This window comes from Phymastichus coffea, unplaced genomic scaffold (genome assembly GCF_024137745.1).
Source record: "Phymastichus coffea isolate CEN01 unplaced genomic scaffold, Cenicafe_Pcof_1.1 PCOF00008, whole genome shotgun sequence".
NCBI lineage: Eukaryota > Metazoa > Arthropoda > Insecta > Hymenoptera > Eulophidae > Phymastichus > Phymastichus coffea.
The window spans coordinates 6,728,839-6,746,287 of record NW_026706819.1 but is presented as its reverse complement, the minus strand read 5'-3'; the positions used below and the strand labels follow the sequence as shown (position 1 = coordinate 6,746,287).

The 17,449-nt window shown below is 30.0% G+C and overlaps 2 protein-coding genes across 4 annotated transcripts; one reads left to right on the top strand and one right to left on the bottom strand.

Moving 5' to 3' along the window:
* The first annotated feature begins 755 nt into the window (after positions 1-755).
* LOC131669952 (uncharacterized) lies at positions 756-12,139 on the top strand. Of its 3 annotated transcripts, none has more exons than XR_009302412.1 (5): positions 756-1,134; positions 4,414-4,539; positions 4,895-5,095; positions 6,996-9,406; positions 9,489-9,604. XR_009302412.1 is itself a non-coding variant. In XM_058945184.1 (5 exons), exons 1-5 carry the CDS (start codon positions 993-995, stop codon positions 12,025-12,027), a joined length of 990 nt encoding a protein of 329 aa, XP_058801167.1. In that variant the 5' UTR covers positions 756-992; the 3' UTR covers positions 12,028-12,139. The 3 variants fall into 3 exon arrangements, 2 of the variants coding, with proteins under 2 accessions (XP_058801167.1, XP_058801179.1); XM_058945184.1 differs by lacking the exon at positions 9,489-9,604 and adding an exon at positions 11,831-12,139 and having other exon boundaries at positions 6,996-7,319; XM_058945196.1 differs by lacking the exons at positions 756-1,134; positions 4,414-4,539; positions 4,895-5,095 and adding exons at positions 10,814-11,245; positions 11,831-12,139 and having other exon boundaries at positions 7,186-9,901.
* Positions 12,140-15,717: 3,578 nt separating this feature from the next.
* Positions 15,718-16,854, bottom strand: LOC131670402 (histone-lysine N-methyltransferase KMT5B-like). Its single transcript, XM_058945983.1, has 3 exons — positions 16,149-16,854; positions 15,981-16,076; positions 15,718-15,896 (listed from the first exon to the last, which is right to left on the bottom strand). Exons 1-3 carry the CDS (start codon positions 16,852-16,854, stop codon positions 15,718-15,720), a joined length of 981 nt encoding a protein of 326 aa, XP_058801966.1.
* Between the last annotated feature and the right edge of the window lie 595 nt (positions 16,855-17,449).

Sequence of the window (17,449 nt, the reverse complement as noted above, 5' to 3'; positions counted from 1 at the left end):
TTTTGACAATCAATTGTATATTTTTATATGTTTAATTATTATTCATTTTAATAAAGATCTGAAAAAGCTGGATAACTACCAGTAAAATATCATCAAAATTATGATTACTTCTTGGAGTTTACTATCTCACCTTTAATTATTTTTAAGTTAATTTACACTACATTAAATAATATGTTGAATATGCAATAACTTATTTTCATAATTCACAGACTTGCACATAATGCAATGTTGAGGATCTTGCTACCAAAATACTGAAGAACCATAGTATTAAATATTCAGCGTTAAACTTCACAACTTTACAATAAAGCTATAGTCTAGGGACTAAGGGGGTTGTAATCAGTCAATGTTGTCAATGAGTATCAACTCTTTGTTACTTATTTTAACCTATTCAACATACTATTCAAAGACATTAATCTGTAAAAGTCTTGTATAAATTATTGTTAAGAATTTCATTGTTTAAAATGCATAAAAACGCCGATGTAATGCTATATCAATATTTATTCGACATCAATATGCTTGGTTTTTAAAACATATCAGCTAAAATTCGCCATTTGAACATTTTTTTATCAGAAATATATATATATATATATATATATATATATATATATATATATATATATATGTAGATGATTTGTCACTTGTGCAGACGCATATACCAGACCAAGATAACTTATGCAGAGTCAAAGGATACTTATGCAGACGTACGCATAATTGTCACGGTATTTTTACGCATACAAGTGCACTCATGCGGACAGTCCACATAATTTTAGTTACTGGTCCACTGTTACATATGCCGACGAGTCTACATTTCTGATAGTTTAGCGTCTAATTTAGAAATTTCAAACACGGAATATATAAAGTTTAAAAATTTTATAAAGTTTTAAAATGTTATATAGATTTTATACAGAGGATATAGAAAATCTTAAATCTTAGTTTAAATCTGTATCGATATTTATTGACTTAAATTGTAAACTTTCGTGGTGATATTAAAAATGTTTTCATTGATAAAAAGTTTAAAAAACGAGGTTTTTTTAGTAATGAAGAGTAAATTCATTAAGCAAGTAAATAAAAAATATTCGTTTAAGTGTGACAATGAATTACAACCAACGGAATGCAATGTCCTCTGCAGTAAAGGTAAGTTTTACTTTTATAAGCCTTAAATTTTTTATATTTATTTATATTTTATTTATTAAATTAATTATTTTAATATTTGTTGTTGGTTATGTATTCGCTTTTGTTCCTTGCTAAAATAAAAATATTTTTCATTAAAATAAATCATTGTCAGTTTCACTTGTTTTATGGGACTTAATAAACAGATATAAAGTATATTGAAATTTTTTCAACATTAAATAATGAACTTGTATATATATGGAAAATAACTTTGTAAAAATGTTTTTGTTTCAAGTATTATTTGAAAATTACAGATAAATAAGGCCTAGTTATTGCACAATAATGGAACATTATGTCGAAAGTTTATTATTGAAAATATAGTTGAGGTTTGCTAATCGCCATCAAAAGAATATCAACTTGGCCTTTGTTAATTACTGAACGGTTTTACTTGATTTACTGATTATTACTGATTACTATTCATTTTATAAATCCATATTCGTATAATTTTTTCAATAGTTCTTGATTATAAATTTGTGTGATGGTTCTTTTCATGGTGATTGGCAAACCTCAACTATATTTTCAATAATATACTTTCAACATAATTATTGTACAATAACTAAGCCTTATTTATCTGTAATTTTCAAATAATATTTGAAACAAAAACATTTTTACAAAGTTATTTTCCATTAGTATACAAGTTCATTATTTAATGTTCAAAAAATGACATGTTAACCAAATTAAATTTCAATATACTTATCTGTTTATTAAGTCCCATACAATAAACAAGAGCCTTTATGATATACAATCATAGGGAGTCTTGTTTATTGTATGGGGATTCATTACCAGATGAACATATTTTAATTTCATTTGCTGAATATGCAATTTTTTTCAACATTAAATAATTAACTTGTATACGTATGAAAAATAACTTTGTAAAAATGATTTTGTTTAAAGTATTATTTGTAAATTACAGATAAATCAGGCTTAGTTATTGCACAATAATGGAACATTACGTTGAAAGTTTATTAGTGAAAATATAGTTGAGGTTTGCTAATCACCATCAAAAGAATATCAACTTGGCCTCTGTTAATTACTAAACGGTTTTACTTGATTTACTGATTATTACTGATTACTATTCATTCTATTAATCCATATTCGTATAACTTTTTCAATAGTTCTTAATTATAAATTAGTTTGATGTTCTTTTGATGGTGATTGGCAAATCTCAACTATATTTTCAATAATATACTTTCAACATAATGTTCCATTATTGTGTAATAACTAAGTCTTATTTATCTATAATTTTTAAATAATACCTGAAACAAAAACATTTTCACAGTTATTTTCTATACGTATACATGTTCATTATTTAATGTTGAAAAAATGACATGTTAACCAAATTAAATTAATGTATACTCATCTGGTAATGAATCCCCATACAACAAGCAAGACTCTCTATGATTGTATACTAATTTTATTCATAACGTACTTCTAAATTAATTATTTATGATTTCAATAGCATCAAGAATGAAGGCTCTTAAGTAATTTAATTCAAATTAATAAAATTATATATTCATAAATGAAACTTGACTGCTGCTACTCAACATCACTTTGAGTTGTTTTTCTTAAAAAAGCCTTCATTTTTTATATTATTCAATATATCAAATAATAGTTTTGAAGAAAGTTATAAATAAAATTAGTGTACAATATTAAATACTCTATCTTATCAAGAGCTAAGGTTATATGCTGATGGCAAGAGAGCAGTCAACGACTTTTTGGCCCCCCCCCCTGGCCGACCTTCAGAATTAATAAAAAATAAAATAAAATTATAGAAACTGATAGTTTTTTAATTGCTCAATACGATTATGTCCTCAGATGTTTTTGCTCATCTATAGTTTGTCAGTAATTCATTAATAATAATTGGTTTATCATCTGCGATTTTAAACTTTAATAAATTTATTATTATAATATATTTATAACTTCCTAAAATTGTTAAAAGTTGCCTATGAATCGATTCAATTTGCCCAGTTGCCTACAATTATAAATTTCTAATATTTTATACAAAATAATTTAATAAAATATGGACTCTATTATAGCCTGCGTGATTTATGCATTGCGCATACACAGCTACGCTGCTCCATAATTTGTCCGCTTTTTAAGAGTTTCCAAACAAATCTTAAGTTCAGTGTGTCTGTCTCTTTACAATAATAATTAATTTATAGCTTACAATATTAATTTAAATTATTGGAGTATTACACCAATTGATTTCTTTTATTATGCTCATCATATTGGTGATTCAGACTTGAGAGTTTAGCATCTATAAAAAAAATATATCTATGTCCAGATTAGTAAGGTAATAAAAAAAATAATATAAAATACACAACATTATCATTACTCCATAATTATTTGTTTGGAACCACTAAAACAGATGAGAGTGATTAGTCATAAAATATAAATTAATTAATTATTATTGTAAACAGACAGACACACTGAAATTAAGAATTGTTCCGAAACTCTTGAGAAGCGGGCAAATTATGGTGCAGCGTAGCTGTGCATGCGCAATGCACAAATCACGCAAAGTTCACGCATGCGTTTTGGCTTATCGGCGTCTCAGACAGAGACCCACCGCCATCTAGTAAAGTAAAGTAAAGTAAAGCAAATCACGCAAGCTATAATAGAGTCCGTATTTTGTTAAAATTTTTTTTTAATATCAAACATTTGTCATTATAGTCAACTGGGCAAATTAAATTGATTCATGAATAATTTTTTAAAACTTTAGAAAGATATAATAAAAAAGATATTAAAGTTTAAAATCGCAGATGGTAAATCAATTATTATTAATTAATTACTGACAAACTATAGATGGGCAAAAACATCTAAGGACAATTAAATTATTGGGCAATTAAAAATCTATCAGATTGTATAATTTTATTTTAATTTAGATTAATTCTGCTGGTCGGGCAGGGGGGGGATGACCCTTTGTCTGATTGAATCACCCGTTACAACGGATAAAAAGCAAATTACAAAAGTGATTATTTTACGATCGGGTTATCAAATTCACCAGTGCTTGGTGAACGCGCAGACGCAAAAGAGCTACATTTATTTTAATTTTTTTAATAAATCAAATATTGCATTTTTTTTAATTAAAAATGATAAAAATTAAATCATGCCTGGTCTAAATAGCACTGAAAAGTAATTCTTTTGTGCCGGTTATGTATGAAAATGCACGTATATGCATTTCGACGTGTTTATCTATATCAAAGCGTTATTCTTTTGATTAACTAAATTATTTCTTTTTTATAGATGAAAGATGCGTACTAGATAACGTCGCAAAATCTTTGAATCAGAATTTGCCAGATATAAATCTAGAAGATATAAATATATCTCTAAACAGTGATATTCTTTCTTCTAGTTACGCTACTGAAATCTGTAAGTATGCATGTAAATTGCTCCATTTTGTAATTAGCTTGAATTTAATATAAAAATATCATCATCCAATGAATTTTAAATGAAAAATTACGAATTTCAAATTAATTGTTCATGTATAATTATTTTTATGATTCGTGTATTGAAATTCAATTTTTTTTTTACTTTAAGCATACTTTTCCTCATCATTCAAAAAGTACAATATATACATAGATTATCTAATTTTTTTTAAATATTGAAAGTAATTTTTGCTATATATGTAGATTATACAAAAATAAATTACTAATAACCGTTTCCTCATAATAATATTTATGGTATTCTATAACAAAATTTATGATTGTTTTTATTTTATTTTCAGGCCCAAATAGCACTGCCATATACACATTAGTAATTAAAAAAGCTTCAAAGTCAGAAAATAGTGATAATTCACTATTTAACATTGAATCGCTGCCTATTACTATAGCAGATAATATCGAAGATTTAAATATTTATCACTTTGATGAAAAGGAGAATGTTACTTCATACGAAGCGAGAAGAAGTTTGAACAGCGTTCATAAAGGTATGTCTCGCCACCTTTTAGATTATTTTCGATCAATTCATATTATTATTATTATTATTGACACTCTATTCGAGTTGATCAATAACTCAGGGACACTCAGTTTTCACTATTGTATTTATCTCGGATAGTTTGAGAACTATCTTCCTAGTTAACCCTCAGTGACCATTAGGATACCTACCGCTCTAACAAATCAGTATATTCCCTAAAATTGTCATTGTAAATACCGCGCGATCAAAAATCACAATCATTCCTGAGTGCTCCATTTATTTTTTGCAGTTGCCCTACCGTTGAGTATTTATTCTTGTCTTGAGAATAATTGACGCCTTAGGCTTCTTTCACTTTTTAGGTGTCGACTTGTGGCAATGCACCTTCTTAGAATGCCCGTAAACTTTCCCAAGATGCTATTTCATCTTTCCTGTAGTATCTTAAGGAAGATGCCATTCAGGCTCGGTGTTTTATACGATTCAAAGGAGTTCACTAATCTCACTTTTTCCAGAGACGGTTTGTACTGCTATTGCCAGTCTAGATTCTCCCGTGTTCCCACCTCTCATTGTACCTGAGTCCCTACCGCCGTTTCGTCTCCCTCCTTACACGGGCAGCAAAGCTTATTTTTACGCGCAGCTCAAACTGTTCCTCCTCTGTTTTTAATTGTAAGGCTAAGAACTTTTGTCTTATTAATCATATTAGTTTCCACTCATATTAATTTACACTACTGCAAACTTCTATGGATAGATGATCTGGGCCGTCTTTTATACTCTGTAAACAAGCGCTGCTCTCCTTAGTCAGAAGCCTGGCTTGTTTATCAGTGTTTCCCAAGCTTTCCTTACTTGACAATTGTTTTTCCATATCTCCCGCTTTGTTACATTCACTTTCCTCTTGATATTTGTAAGTGCGTTTTATAAGCACTCCATTCTTCTGAGTTAAACTCCCTCGCTCTCTTGAAAGTTTTCTGGACTTCTCTTTTCTTTTATTGTACTCGTGTTTTAAGGGGGTCATTTCTCTCGTATGTCACCAATAAGGTACTCTGTACCTGATGTAATGTCCAGTCCAAGTCTTCGCAGCTGCGATACTTGCTTTTAAAGGTAGCCAATCTCTTTAGCTCCTCCTTGTACCCCTGACAATCTGTATTTTCCGGATTCCTCGTAGACTGACTTTTTGGTTTTCTGTCTTCTACCTTTTATGTGAAGTAATAGTCTTATGGTCTGTAATGAATGTTTCTTTCACCACTCTTCATCCTACTTGTTTTGTCTTTGATGCCTATTGAAACCAATGTATAATGGTGGGCTCATTCCTTGATTCACAATATCTATCTTGGTACTGATGTCTTATTCGAGTGCTACTCTTTGCTTTCATTGCATTAATATTAGTGCTTCCCTATGCTGTATGGTAAACATTGGTTTCGCATGCAACAATCAAGTCAACATTCTGAAACCTGCAGTTTTCTATTACATCTCGCATGCCTGGCATCGGTATCTCTTTCTCATGTAGTAGATAAACCGATATGACAATAGTGGTTCTTCTACGCAAATCCCCATTTGCCACTTTTATCTTGTTAGTAGTAAAGTCATACAGGCTTCATGGCATAGCCCCTGGAGATTAGTTCTAGTAGTAGAAACTGATCAAACCCTTGACGCAAATGCTCGTTCGCACATTCCCGACTTCACAATGAATTCTCGTCCATTTGCTTTAAGCTTTTAATACAGTTATTTGATACATACGATTCCCATATCAGTGCTATGTGTGTATGTACCCCACCTATGCTTTTTGTTAATACCGCAGAGAAGTTTGCAGTAGTATAAATTAATATGAGTGGAAACTAATATGATTAATAAGACAAAAGTTCTAAGCCTTACAATAAATACTTGTTATATAATGATAATAATGGAATATTATTAAATAGGAACAGATGATTTAGAAATGAAATCTGATGCTGTTGTGGTTAATATTAGATCTCCAAAGGATGAACTGCAAAATGAAGAATTTGAAATTATATCGACTGAAACGTTTGTAAATATTTCTCCTAACGAAAAGGAATCAATTAAAAAATCTGATGGAGAATTAGTTGATTTAGCAATTTATAGTTATGAAAATAACGATATTTCCAAGGAAAATGTAGAAGACAAAACAATGTCTATGGTTCGTCAGGATTTACAGGTTGATGATTATGTTGAGATTAACCCAGTTATTGAATGTCATACACAGAACTCTGAAAATTCATCTTGTGGTAAGAATCCTGCTATCCTAGCTGTTTTATATTTGTTATTTATTTGTCGATTTATCTCTCTCTCTCTCTCTCTCTCTCTCTCCTTACTATCACACATTTACTATTTAACACGAGGTTGCTTTACTTATGTATATTGCAATGATTGCAATGATAATAGTAAAGGAACGCTGATGGGTCACAGGCAAAGTTAGTTCTCTTGTAATATCTTCTGATTAAAACATCATCAGGATACTATGGAAATTGTTTTTTATTTTAGATATATTTCGAACATATAAAAAAAGTAAAATACACAATTTTCTGATCGCTATATACTTTATCGGTACATAATCATATTCACGTCTTTTTTATGCCTAAAAATGAAGAATTCTTCTTTTCATTCCCAAGTCGATAGAAAGCTTGCCAAACTTTGTTCGACCTATTATAGTAGCAAATTTTTATGCTTCAGCTAAGACCGTTTGTGCATAAATTGCCGCGTATTTTACTATGAATCTGCTATTTGGCGTGTAATTGAAATTATTTTGATAAGCATTTTTACAGTCTGTATCGAATGTAGTTTCATGATTTTGGTTTTCAATCTTGTGTCTGTGTCTGTGTCTATCAGTATCGTGTCTGCCATTTCGACAGACTATGTGTGTGTTAAGTTTTCTATCTTCTTGTTATTAGAAAGATTGTCAAATCTGTTTTGACGTCTACTTCAAACTTTTTGATGAAGGATTCAATACTCGAGTTTTTCAGTTTTTACGTTGTCACGATGTAGAAGCGTCTGTTTGAGGTTCACATGAGAGTTTTCCAGTCTTCTTTACGGAGATTTTCGATTTAAGTAAGACGCTCGGCTTGCTTAGTTTGATAAATGACTTCTCGAATTATCTATCGACTAAGGTGCTGAGTAAAAGCTTGGATAATTGAAGTCGAAGTTGAACTTGGCGCTGTTTTAAAGGATTCCGTATTTTCCTCGACTTCGATAATTTGATGCTGTCGGTTTCGTTCTTGACACTTCTCAGAAACATTAATTTTGATGCACTGTTGTCGGAGTTGTTTTATCACTAACAAATTTACGTACTGTTGTAAAGCGAAAACTTAAACAAAGCGAATAATGATTCGAATTCAATTTGGCAAAGTGGAACTGTGAACAGAAAACATGTCTCCTTACTAGAATTACGTTCTATCAATTTTTGAAAATATATGATCGGAACTTGTTTTTACGCTCTCTAAAAATATAATTTCTAAAAATAATCTAAAAAGATAATATCTTAAACAAACTTGTATCGGTAAGATTTTCCAAGAGGTTCATTAATCTGTTTTGAAATTGCAATTTATAAAAGATGAAACAATTATTTTATATGGAAACGCTATGACTTCGTACCATACCAATGACCAAGATTGGTCTATGATTAGTACTTCACTGAGACAGTTGGGTGACTTTTTAAAGTCACCCAACTGTCTCTCCAACTGACTTCTCGACTGCTCGAGAAGCTAATCCGAAAATTGAGACGTTCGCTGATATTTTATCTGCAAGAAACAATATTGATATAATCGAACAATCTCTGCTAAAAATAGTTGATCATAATCCATTGACAGAAAAGATAGCCAAAGGAAACAAACTACAAAAATTAACAATTTTGATTAAAAAAGTAATAGGATTTTACGAGCGTTATTGCCTTCGCAACCATTTGGACCATGCCAACGAAGTTACTGTAATCAAGAAACTTTTTGAAGACTCTGCAAAAAATTTGAACAAAAAAGCTCGAGACTGCTTAATTGAGCAAGAGAAAGAGAAACTACCACAAAAACTTCCAAAACCTGAAGTAATTCAGCAATTATATTGCTATACAGAAAAAAAAGAGCTACTGCCGAAAAAACATTGATTAATTTTCTTCATGAGGGAATAGGACATTTCTCTAGAAATGATTGGATAGTTCTAAATGAATCGACTTTACTTTTATTGCAAATTTTTAATCGGAAACGACAGGGGGAATTGTCGCGATTGCTCTGGACGGATCTTAATGAAAAATGTATTTATAAAATTGATAAACATTCTAAAGGAGACGAGTACAAAAGACTTTCTGAAAAAGATAAAAATATTGCTAGTAACTATTGCCGAGTATCTATTAAAAACAAACTACAAAAAAAACGAGTAGGTTTACTCATTCATAAGAGATTGCTATGTAGCATATACCTCATTGGTGAGCTCAGAAAGCATGCTGGCATCCCAGAGAACAACAAATACGTTTTTGCAAAGCCTAACAACAAGCTTGCCGACAGAGATACGTATTTTGAAGCATACATTGTTATGAGGCAGTATGCAGTTCAGTGTGGTGCCCAGAACCCTGAACTTCTTCGTGGAACTTTGCTCCGTAAACAAATTGCAACAATGCTTTATGGGATGGATGCGGGAATCGGCATTAGCAAGGAATTGGCAAGATTTCTCTGCCACCATTATGATATTCATGAGCAATACTATAGGCTTGAAATCCCTTTCAAAGAGATAGTACAACTAACACCCATATTTGTAGATGGGCAAGGTGGCGAGGATACGTCATGTTTACCATGTTTAGCAAACGATGATCCAGAAATCGATAATGGTATGTCAATAAGATAAGTTTTCAGAATCAAACTTAGACTTATCAATTAATCAGAACAAAGCTAATAATTTTTTTTAACCTATGACTTCGTTCCTCCATAATTCCTATTTTTCTTCGTTTCCTTATTTTTTTAGATCAATTTTTGTTTCTAAATATCAGCTATGATAATTACGCAATAAAAAAATACGAAATTTATAAAATCACGGTAAAAGTTTTTAATTTTCACATTTAATACTAATGCATCGTGTATTAGAATGTGAATGCTATTCTATGTGCATTATTAACTAAAAGATAACAATCAAAAACGAAGATTTTTATATTCAGTTGCTAGATTTATTTTTCAGTTACTTTTTTCAACTACTTTTGTATTTACTTTATTCTTTTCCTCATAACATTTTAAATATACTTATTTTCCGCCATTGATAATATTTCTTCTGCTTTTGATTCTTCTTCGTCTTTTTTCTTATAAGCTTTTGTTCTACTCTATTTTATGTTACCAAGTTAGCTTCCTTCCCTAACCTTTCCTGTAACTACTTCCCTGCTTTTGTTTCTTTGAATTGTAACAGCTTCACCAAGGACTCCCATGAAAGTAACTTGTAGATGAATATTTTGTAGGCGAAAACACAGAAACAATGAACAATTTAGCCTTGAGAATACCAACATAAATGTGAACCAATTGTAACTCAATTCCAACAATGTCTATGGTCAGTCAAAGTAATTTTAGCAATAGAAGTAGTCGTTTTGTGTGTTTGATTTTATATCTTATTTTTGCGTGTATATTTGAATTAGTTTTTAGTTAATGTGATTGTGCATATTTGTTATCGATTCTATACTAACACAATATTTTTTTCCTTCATTTTATTCAAATATTTATCTATCTTTTTATTTAATATTCATTTTTTAATATATTAGTAGTGGACGAATCAGAGAACAGAGCTTATCTTAATAATAGTGATGACTCTAATGATGAAGGTGCAAAAGAGTTGATGAACGATGAAGATGATTTTAATAATGTTTCCATTGAATCCATTGAACAGATTGATGTAAGTAAGTTGGACATTCCAATCAATGAAATAAACTTAAGACCTAAAATTAAAAGATCATCAAAAAGAAAGTCATCGAGTAGTGAAGATGATATACCGTTGAAAAAACGATCGAAAAAAGATTCTTCACCAGAATACATACCTGAAGCAGAATATGAAACCGAATCAAATTATGATTTTGATGAAGAAGATACTGTTGATGATTATTTTGAAGATAGAAAGAAGGAAAAATTACAAAATATAAAAACAAAGAAGCTTTTTGGGCTTACATCTACAGTTGTAAAGAAAGCGAACCATGAAGGTGAGCAATTATCATTAATTATTCAATAAGTAGAAAGATAATTTGTAGTTCTATTGCTACCTTGTCTCAAGCAATAATCATTCTTATGAAAAAATTACGAGGACTTTTCATTAAGTCAGTAGTTTGGCTTAGAGTCGCACTGCTATTGTAACATATATATGTACATATATTGTAACTAAAAAAATACCGTCTACTATCATTATGATTGATTTTATGAGAATTACAGTTTAGAAAACTTAACGGAGCCTGAATATCTTTTAGCTATATTATAAATGTATAGTCAGGATGGTACTATGTAAAAAAAACGAGTAGACATTTTTGTGCGAAAAGTATTTCAAAGTTTGAAAAGGGTGAATTTATTAAATAACCCTCAGATATTAAATTTCGCTCAACATTCCATTCTTTTTTATGACATATTCATGCCAACTACATTCAACAGGGCGTCCACTATCCATTTATTTCTCAGTATTGATGTTCGGTTTTCTTATCATTTTTTAATTAGCCCATTGGTCGGAGCTATATTTAATTCTTTATTTTCAAAATTTCTAATAGAAAATAAAAATAATTTCAAATGTTTTGTTACAGGCAGGCGAGTAGTTCCATGGACCGATGAAGAAAAGCAAGCCATAAAAGAATTTATAAAAACCAATGGTAAACCAAACAGAGTAACAACAAATTTTATTCAGCAAATCAAAGATGCTAATAAACAGATTTTAGCACATCGCAGCATCGCAGTTTTAAGAGCACATCTTCACAATTTTGGCTACGTCGAAAAAAGCTAGAGTATACAAATCACATAGTTGTTTCAATAATCAATAAAAAACTAGTTAATAAGTATAAATGTAGTAACGTAAACTGAGTTTACTTTAATGAGCTATATTATATATCGTTGAAATAAAGATTGGTGAAAATGTAATATTCTTTTCTATGAACCCTGCTGTGTTCATATTCATCTGATCCTCAATGTCACAGAAATCCGTCATGACCAACAATACTAATTCAGATATAGGTAATTTTTATTCGTAAACACAATTCAGATAGCCATAATACATTTAATACTATGTGTCATGGAAATCGTCTCTCGCTAATAACTTTATAAGTTGTATGGTTGTGGGAATTTTTTTATTTGTGAACACAATGCAGAATCAGTAATGCATTTAATACTAAGAGTTACGGAACTCTTCAGTCGCCATATGCATATGATACTTGTTCAATTAGGAAAAAGTTGTTCATCGTGAACATATTTTATTTAGCCGCGATTCTTCAGATTATTCGCGTCGCAAAAATCCACCGTCACATTACTAACGATACATGATACATTATCCGCTTTTATAGAATATTTCAGCTGACCGGATTTGCAGGACACAGGGTCGCGACCGATAATGCTCGATATGTCGATCAAAAAATGATTTATGGGCATAATAGAACTATTTGTAGACGAATGATTATTCCAGTGGGGATATCTGAAAAGTATGGTACGAAGGAATCATTTCTATAATGTTCATTATGAGTTGAACTACTTTGAAAATCTACGTTAGCTTTTCCATCAAAAACTAGGCTAAATCCATGTTGGAACATCGTTTTTCGACCCACAGTGCCTACTACTTGCTTGAATGATATGTAATTGATTACTATATCACATTGCTAGAATGCAAAAGGCCTATAGTATCCGCTTTTATAAAATATCTCAGCAGACCGGATTTCCAGGACACAGGTTCCTGACCGATGATAATGCCCGTTATCTTGTTCCAAAAACGAATTATGGGCTAACTACAATTATTTGTAGACGAATGATAATTCCAGTGGGGATATCTGAAAAGTAGTGTATGAAGGAATCATTTATATAATTTTCCTTATGAGTTGAACTACTTTGAAAATCGAGATATCTCTGAAAAGTAAGGTACAATGAAATCAATTCTATAATGTTCATTATGAGTTGAACTGATGTTAAAATCTACGTTAGTTTTTCTCTCAAAAACTCCGCTATATCGACGTTGGAAAATTATTTTTCGACCCCCGGTGCTTAGGGCTTGCTCTCATGATAGGTAATTGATTTGTATATCATATTGCTAGAATGCAAGAGGCCTATAGTGTCCGCATTTATAGAATATCTTAGCTGACCGGATTTGCAGGACACAGGGTCGCGACCGATAATGCTCGATATGTCGATCAAAATATGTTTTATGAGTAACTCATTAATGTTAATTTACTATTTTCCGTTTCAAGTGTGAGTTTTTCTAACACGGATACTACGTTTAGGTTGAGCTTTTGAATATTTAATATTTTATCTCTCATTAAAGTCTCCATTATAATGTTGTCTAATGGGCAGAATATGCCTTATAGCATGATAAATGGTTTGGCTAATTAAGTTTAATATTTTTTTTGCTGTCTTAATTTTGAGTGATTTAACTGTTGCTCAATTTACAAGATGTTAATTTTTGCTTCAAATTTTAATATATTATCTTTTGTTTTATAAAATATCATTACTATCATCTTTATTTTTCTAATTTCAAGACGTGATGTTTTAGTTTTATTTCCAATGATATCATTTTCTATGTTTTCAATAACCCATTTTTTCTTCAATTTCATTCATTTTCAGCCTTTGCATTAAATTTAATACTTTTCATTTCTATCTTATACTTATCATCTTTTTCTTTTCTCCATATACTTTTATTATTACCCAGACTTCCATACGTTCCGGGCACATAAATATCTAATATTCTTATTAGTTTTTCTGCCATTTGATCAATTTCCCAATGCTCAATAATAGAATTTTTTCGCATATGTTATTGGTTGAAGAACTTATGAAATGAAAACAAGAAAGAAGTCTTATGCATTTATTAAACCTTTAAAATTTTAATTTAATTTGTGAGTACACCATTTGCGTCACTATATCCATTTCCGATCACTTCCTCGAATATCTACCATAGACATGATTATTTTTAATAATAATTAATGAATGAATTTTCATAACGTATAAATAATATAAAAAAACTACTAGTTATTTCAGCTAACTGTTGCACATTTTTGTTTATACAAACACAATGATTTTTCTCCATGTCATGAATGATTTGGGAAATTTAACTATTTAAATTTAGTTTTTAATAAAAGCATTGTTTTAATAAAAAATTGTTTGAAATTAATAAATAGTTTATCGATTTGTGCTAATCGCAAGTAATTGTCGTGCAACAATTTTTATTAATACTTTTTAATACCCTACTTTGTGCTTTCATATGCTTCCAAATGAAAATGTTTAGTTTATCTATACAATGGACTCTAGACTCCATGATTGTCACCTTACATCTGACTTCAGTTCATAGACTCTACAATACAAAATAAAATACAATTTGTGATTTGTGATACATTTTATTAAAATTAATAATTTAGTAGTTTCATTTGATGAGTTGGTGTGATTATCTGTTGATGGTGTTGGTGTAGGCATAAAAAATAAACTACTTATCAGTTATCACTAAAGAGAAATGAGTGTCATAATGTTCAATATTTGAAAAAAATTGCTATATTTAAGTGAAAAATAAATAGAAAATTGAACAATTTTTTCCAAAGTGTACTTAATAATAATTAATACAAAATAAAGTTTATAATTTTATAATACATTTTATGGAGATCATTTTAGTAGTTCCTTCTTCATTTCTTTTTGATTCTGAAAGTTTTCACCAGTAAAAGTAGATTTATTAAAATTTAAGAGAGAGTCTTGAGATTTTAGTGATTATCAATTATTGATTCTTGTGTTTTAATTTTTAATTCAATTTTTCTTTGATTTTGGTTTATCAGATTATTATAGTAGAACAGCTTTAGTATAAATTATTAATATATAAATATTTATTAATTTAAAGTTTCTACTTATAACTTGAAGATTCTTTCATTGTTCCAGTGATGTGGCAAAAGTGTTTTGATCTCATCGACAAGATACCTTTCATTTATATTATTAATTAAACTAAAAATAATACTCCAATAAAACAAGCTTTATCTCTTAAACAAGTAATAAACTTTATTATTTCAACACAATAAGCTATTATCAAGAGTATGTACACATTTTTTTATAGTCTCAAAAGCTTGTCAATAAATAACTATATCAAATTCTTTTTTCATATTCAAATAAATGAAAAGTTGTTTGTCAATTAGCTATTACCAAGTGTACGTACAATTTTTATTGTCTCAAAAGCTTGTCAATAAACAACAGTAGTTAAATTTCTTTTTTTATATTCAAAATACTAAGCTGCTTACAAAACTTCAAATGACTCCACAATGTTTTCTTTGAAAAATACGAGAAGCGATTAGTACATTCTACTTTTTCAACTTCATATACAGCATCTTTCCTGATTTTCCTTACTGGTATAATAATACCTGTCATCTGGCGATAATGTGCATAGCCTTGATTACGTAAGAAAGATATGGCTGCGTTTTTCAAATTAAAATCTTCATGATTTAAATAGGTTTTTACAATATTCTTATCAGAGTGAAATAATCTCAAGTTTAATTTTAAAATGGTCGCAATAGATGCAGAGTCCTGCTCCATTTTTCTGTCCTATGAGATATTGCTCAATTACTAATTCATGAAGTATTTCCAGTTTCACATAAGCTCTATCAAGTTTTTTATCTAAATTTATATACAGAGCAAAGCCATAAAAATCTATAAAATAATTTGTAATAAAGAAATTTATGTGAACATATACTGCTTTGATATAAAGAATAAGATATTAAAATAACTAATTACCCTCCATATTTCCAGATGCATGGCTAAGACTCATCCTGGAATCAGATGAATCTCCTTGGCTTATTACAATTTCATTGGTTTCATTTCTTGGTAAATCTGGATATTTAGACACATATCTTTTGTTCATTTAATGAATTTTAGAACATTCAAAAATTTATAGTAACTTACCTATCATATCACATGTGAGGCACTCACAGAACAAATTATCATTACCAAAATAATTATTGCTGTAATAAACTACAAGTTCTTGGCCTTTTTTAATACATTTAAGTGTTCTTAAATAAACCATATGACTTTCTGCTGATACAAATTCAGAATTTGGCTTACAATCATGGTTTATAAATGCTATTGATCCTAAAAATATGTTGTTTTTATTGGATCTATAACTTTTAATTATAGAAAAATCATTTTTAGACAACGTTAATCTTTTTTCTTCATCATACGAAAGCGGTTCGAAGTATCCAAATATATTTTTCATCACAGTATAAGCAGGAATATCTTCATTGGCCACAACTTTTACACCATTGAAACCTTCTTTAGAATATCTAACACAATTTTCCAATTTCACTTTAGAATCAGGATGAAAGAATCTGAGGTATAGCTTAAAATAATTCCTAAGCCACTTTTTGTATGAAATGTTGAATTTAAAATAAAGATTTAACTCACAGACCACTTTTTCTAATTTAGTGAGAAGACTTTCAATGTCTTTGTTTTTGGCAAAATCAGAAAATATTTTGTTAACTTCATATTTTGCAAGGTCTTTGGACGTTTCAGCCATTGCATCTTTGTTAATTTTACGCACATTGTTCGAAAATTTATCAACTATAATCAACTTAGACAAATCATCTATGTTTATTAAAACTTCTGCGTTCATACTGATATTTTTTTTCTTCAAATAAATTTAAAAAATAAAATCAAAACGTAGCATTGGCTGGAATGACAAAGTCTGCATATGTGCATAACATTTATGCAGCGAGTCAGCTTAAATCCAAAATGTAGCACAAGTTCCCTCCGATAATTATGCAGACAATTACGGCAACTTATGCTTACAAGTCAGCATAAGTACCTATTTGCTTTGGATTTAAAAAATAGCTCATTATTTCATTATTAATCATTTTTATAACATCTTATGCATATACATGGCATAAGAAACACTAATCCTACCGATGAATAACGATTTCGGATGGCTTTTTTTCTGTCATCATAAGTACCTATATACGTATAAGTAGATAAGCAATGTATGTTCTGGGACACAAAGGAGCCGACAAAGGATGCCGCCAATGTATAAGGATACGTGTATGTTCTGGGACACAAAGGAGCCGCCCGATGAAGGTGTGAAGGTAGTGACACCTTTTAATCGCGATAAGGTGAGACCCCATGCCGAGTGTTGCATTTGATGTTCGTTCGACACCTCCCGCGTGCCAGTGGGCCCTTCGAGGGGGCCAGTCTCCCCCCCCCCCCCCCCGATA

What these genes read in the sequence shown, in the direction of transcription:
- LOC131670402 (XM_058945983.1), bottom strand. Translation starts at nt 16,854, where the DNA reads ATGAACGCAGAAGTTTTAATAAACATAGATGATTTGTCTAAGTTGATT. An exon ending in CCTCACATGTGATATGATAG is followed by an intron (nt 16,077 to 16,148) that starts GTAAGTTACTAT and finishes CTAAATATCCAG; the next exon opens with ATTTACCAAGAAATGAAACC. An exon ending in TGCATCTGGAAATATGGAGG is followed by an intron (nt 15,897 to 15,980) that starts GTAATTAGTTAT and finishes ATTATTTTATAG; the next exon opens with ATTTTTATGGCTTTGCTCTG.
- LOC131669952 (XM_058945184.1), top strand. Translation starts at nt 993, where the DNA reads ATGTTTTCATTGATAAAAAGTTTAAAAAACGAGGTTTTTTTAGTAATG. An exon ending in TAGTTACGCTACTGAAATCT is followed by an intron (nt 4,540 to 4,894) that starts GTAAGTATGCAT and finishes TTTTATTTTCAG; the next exon opens with GCCCAAATAGCACTGCCATA. An exon ending in CTCTGAAAATTCATCTTGTG is followed by an intron (nt 7,320 to 11,830) that starts GTAAGAATCCTG and finishes GTTTTGTTACAG; the next exon opens with GCAGGCGAGTAGTTCCATGG.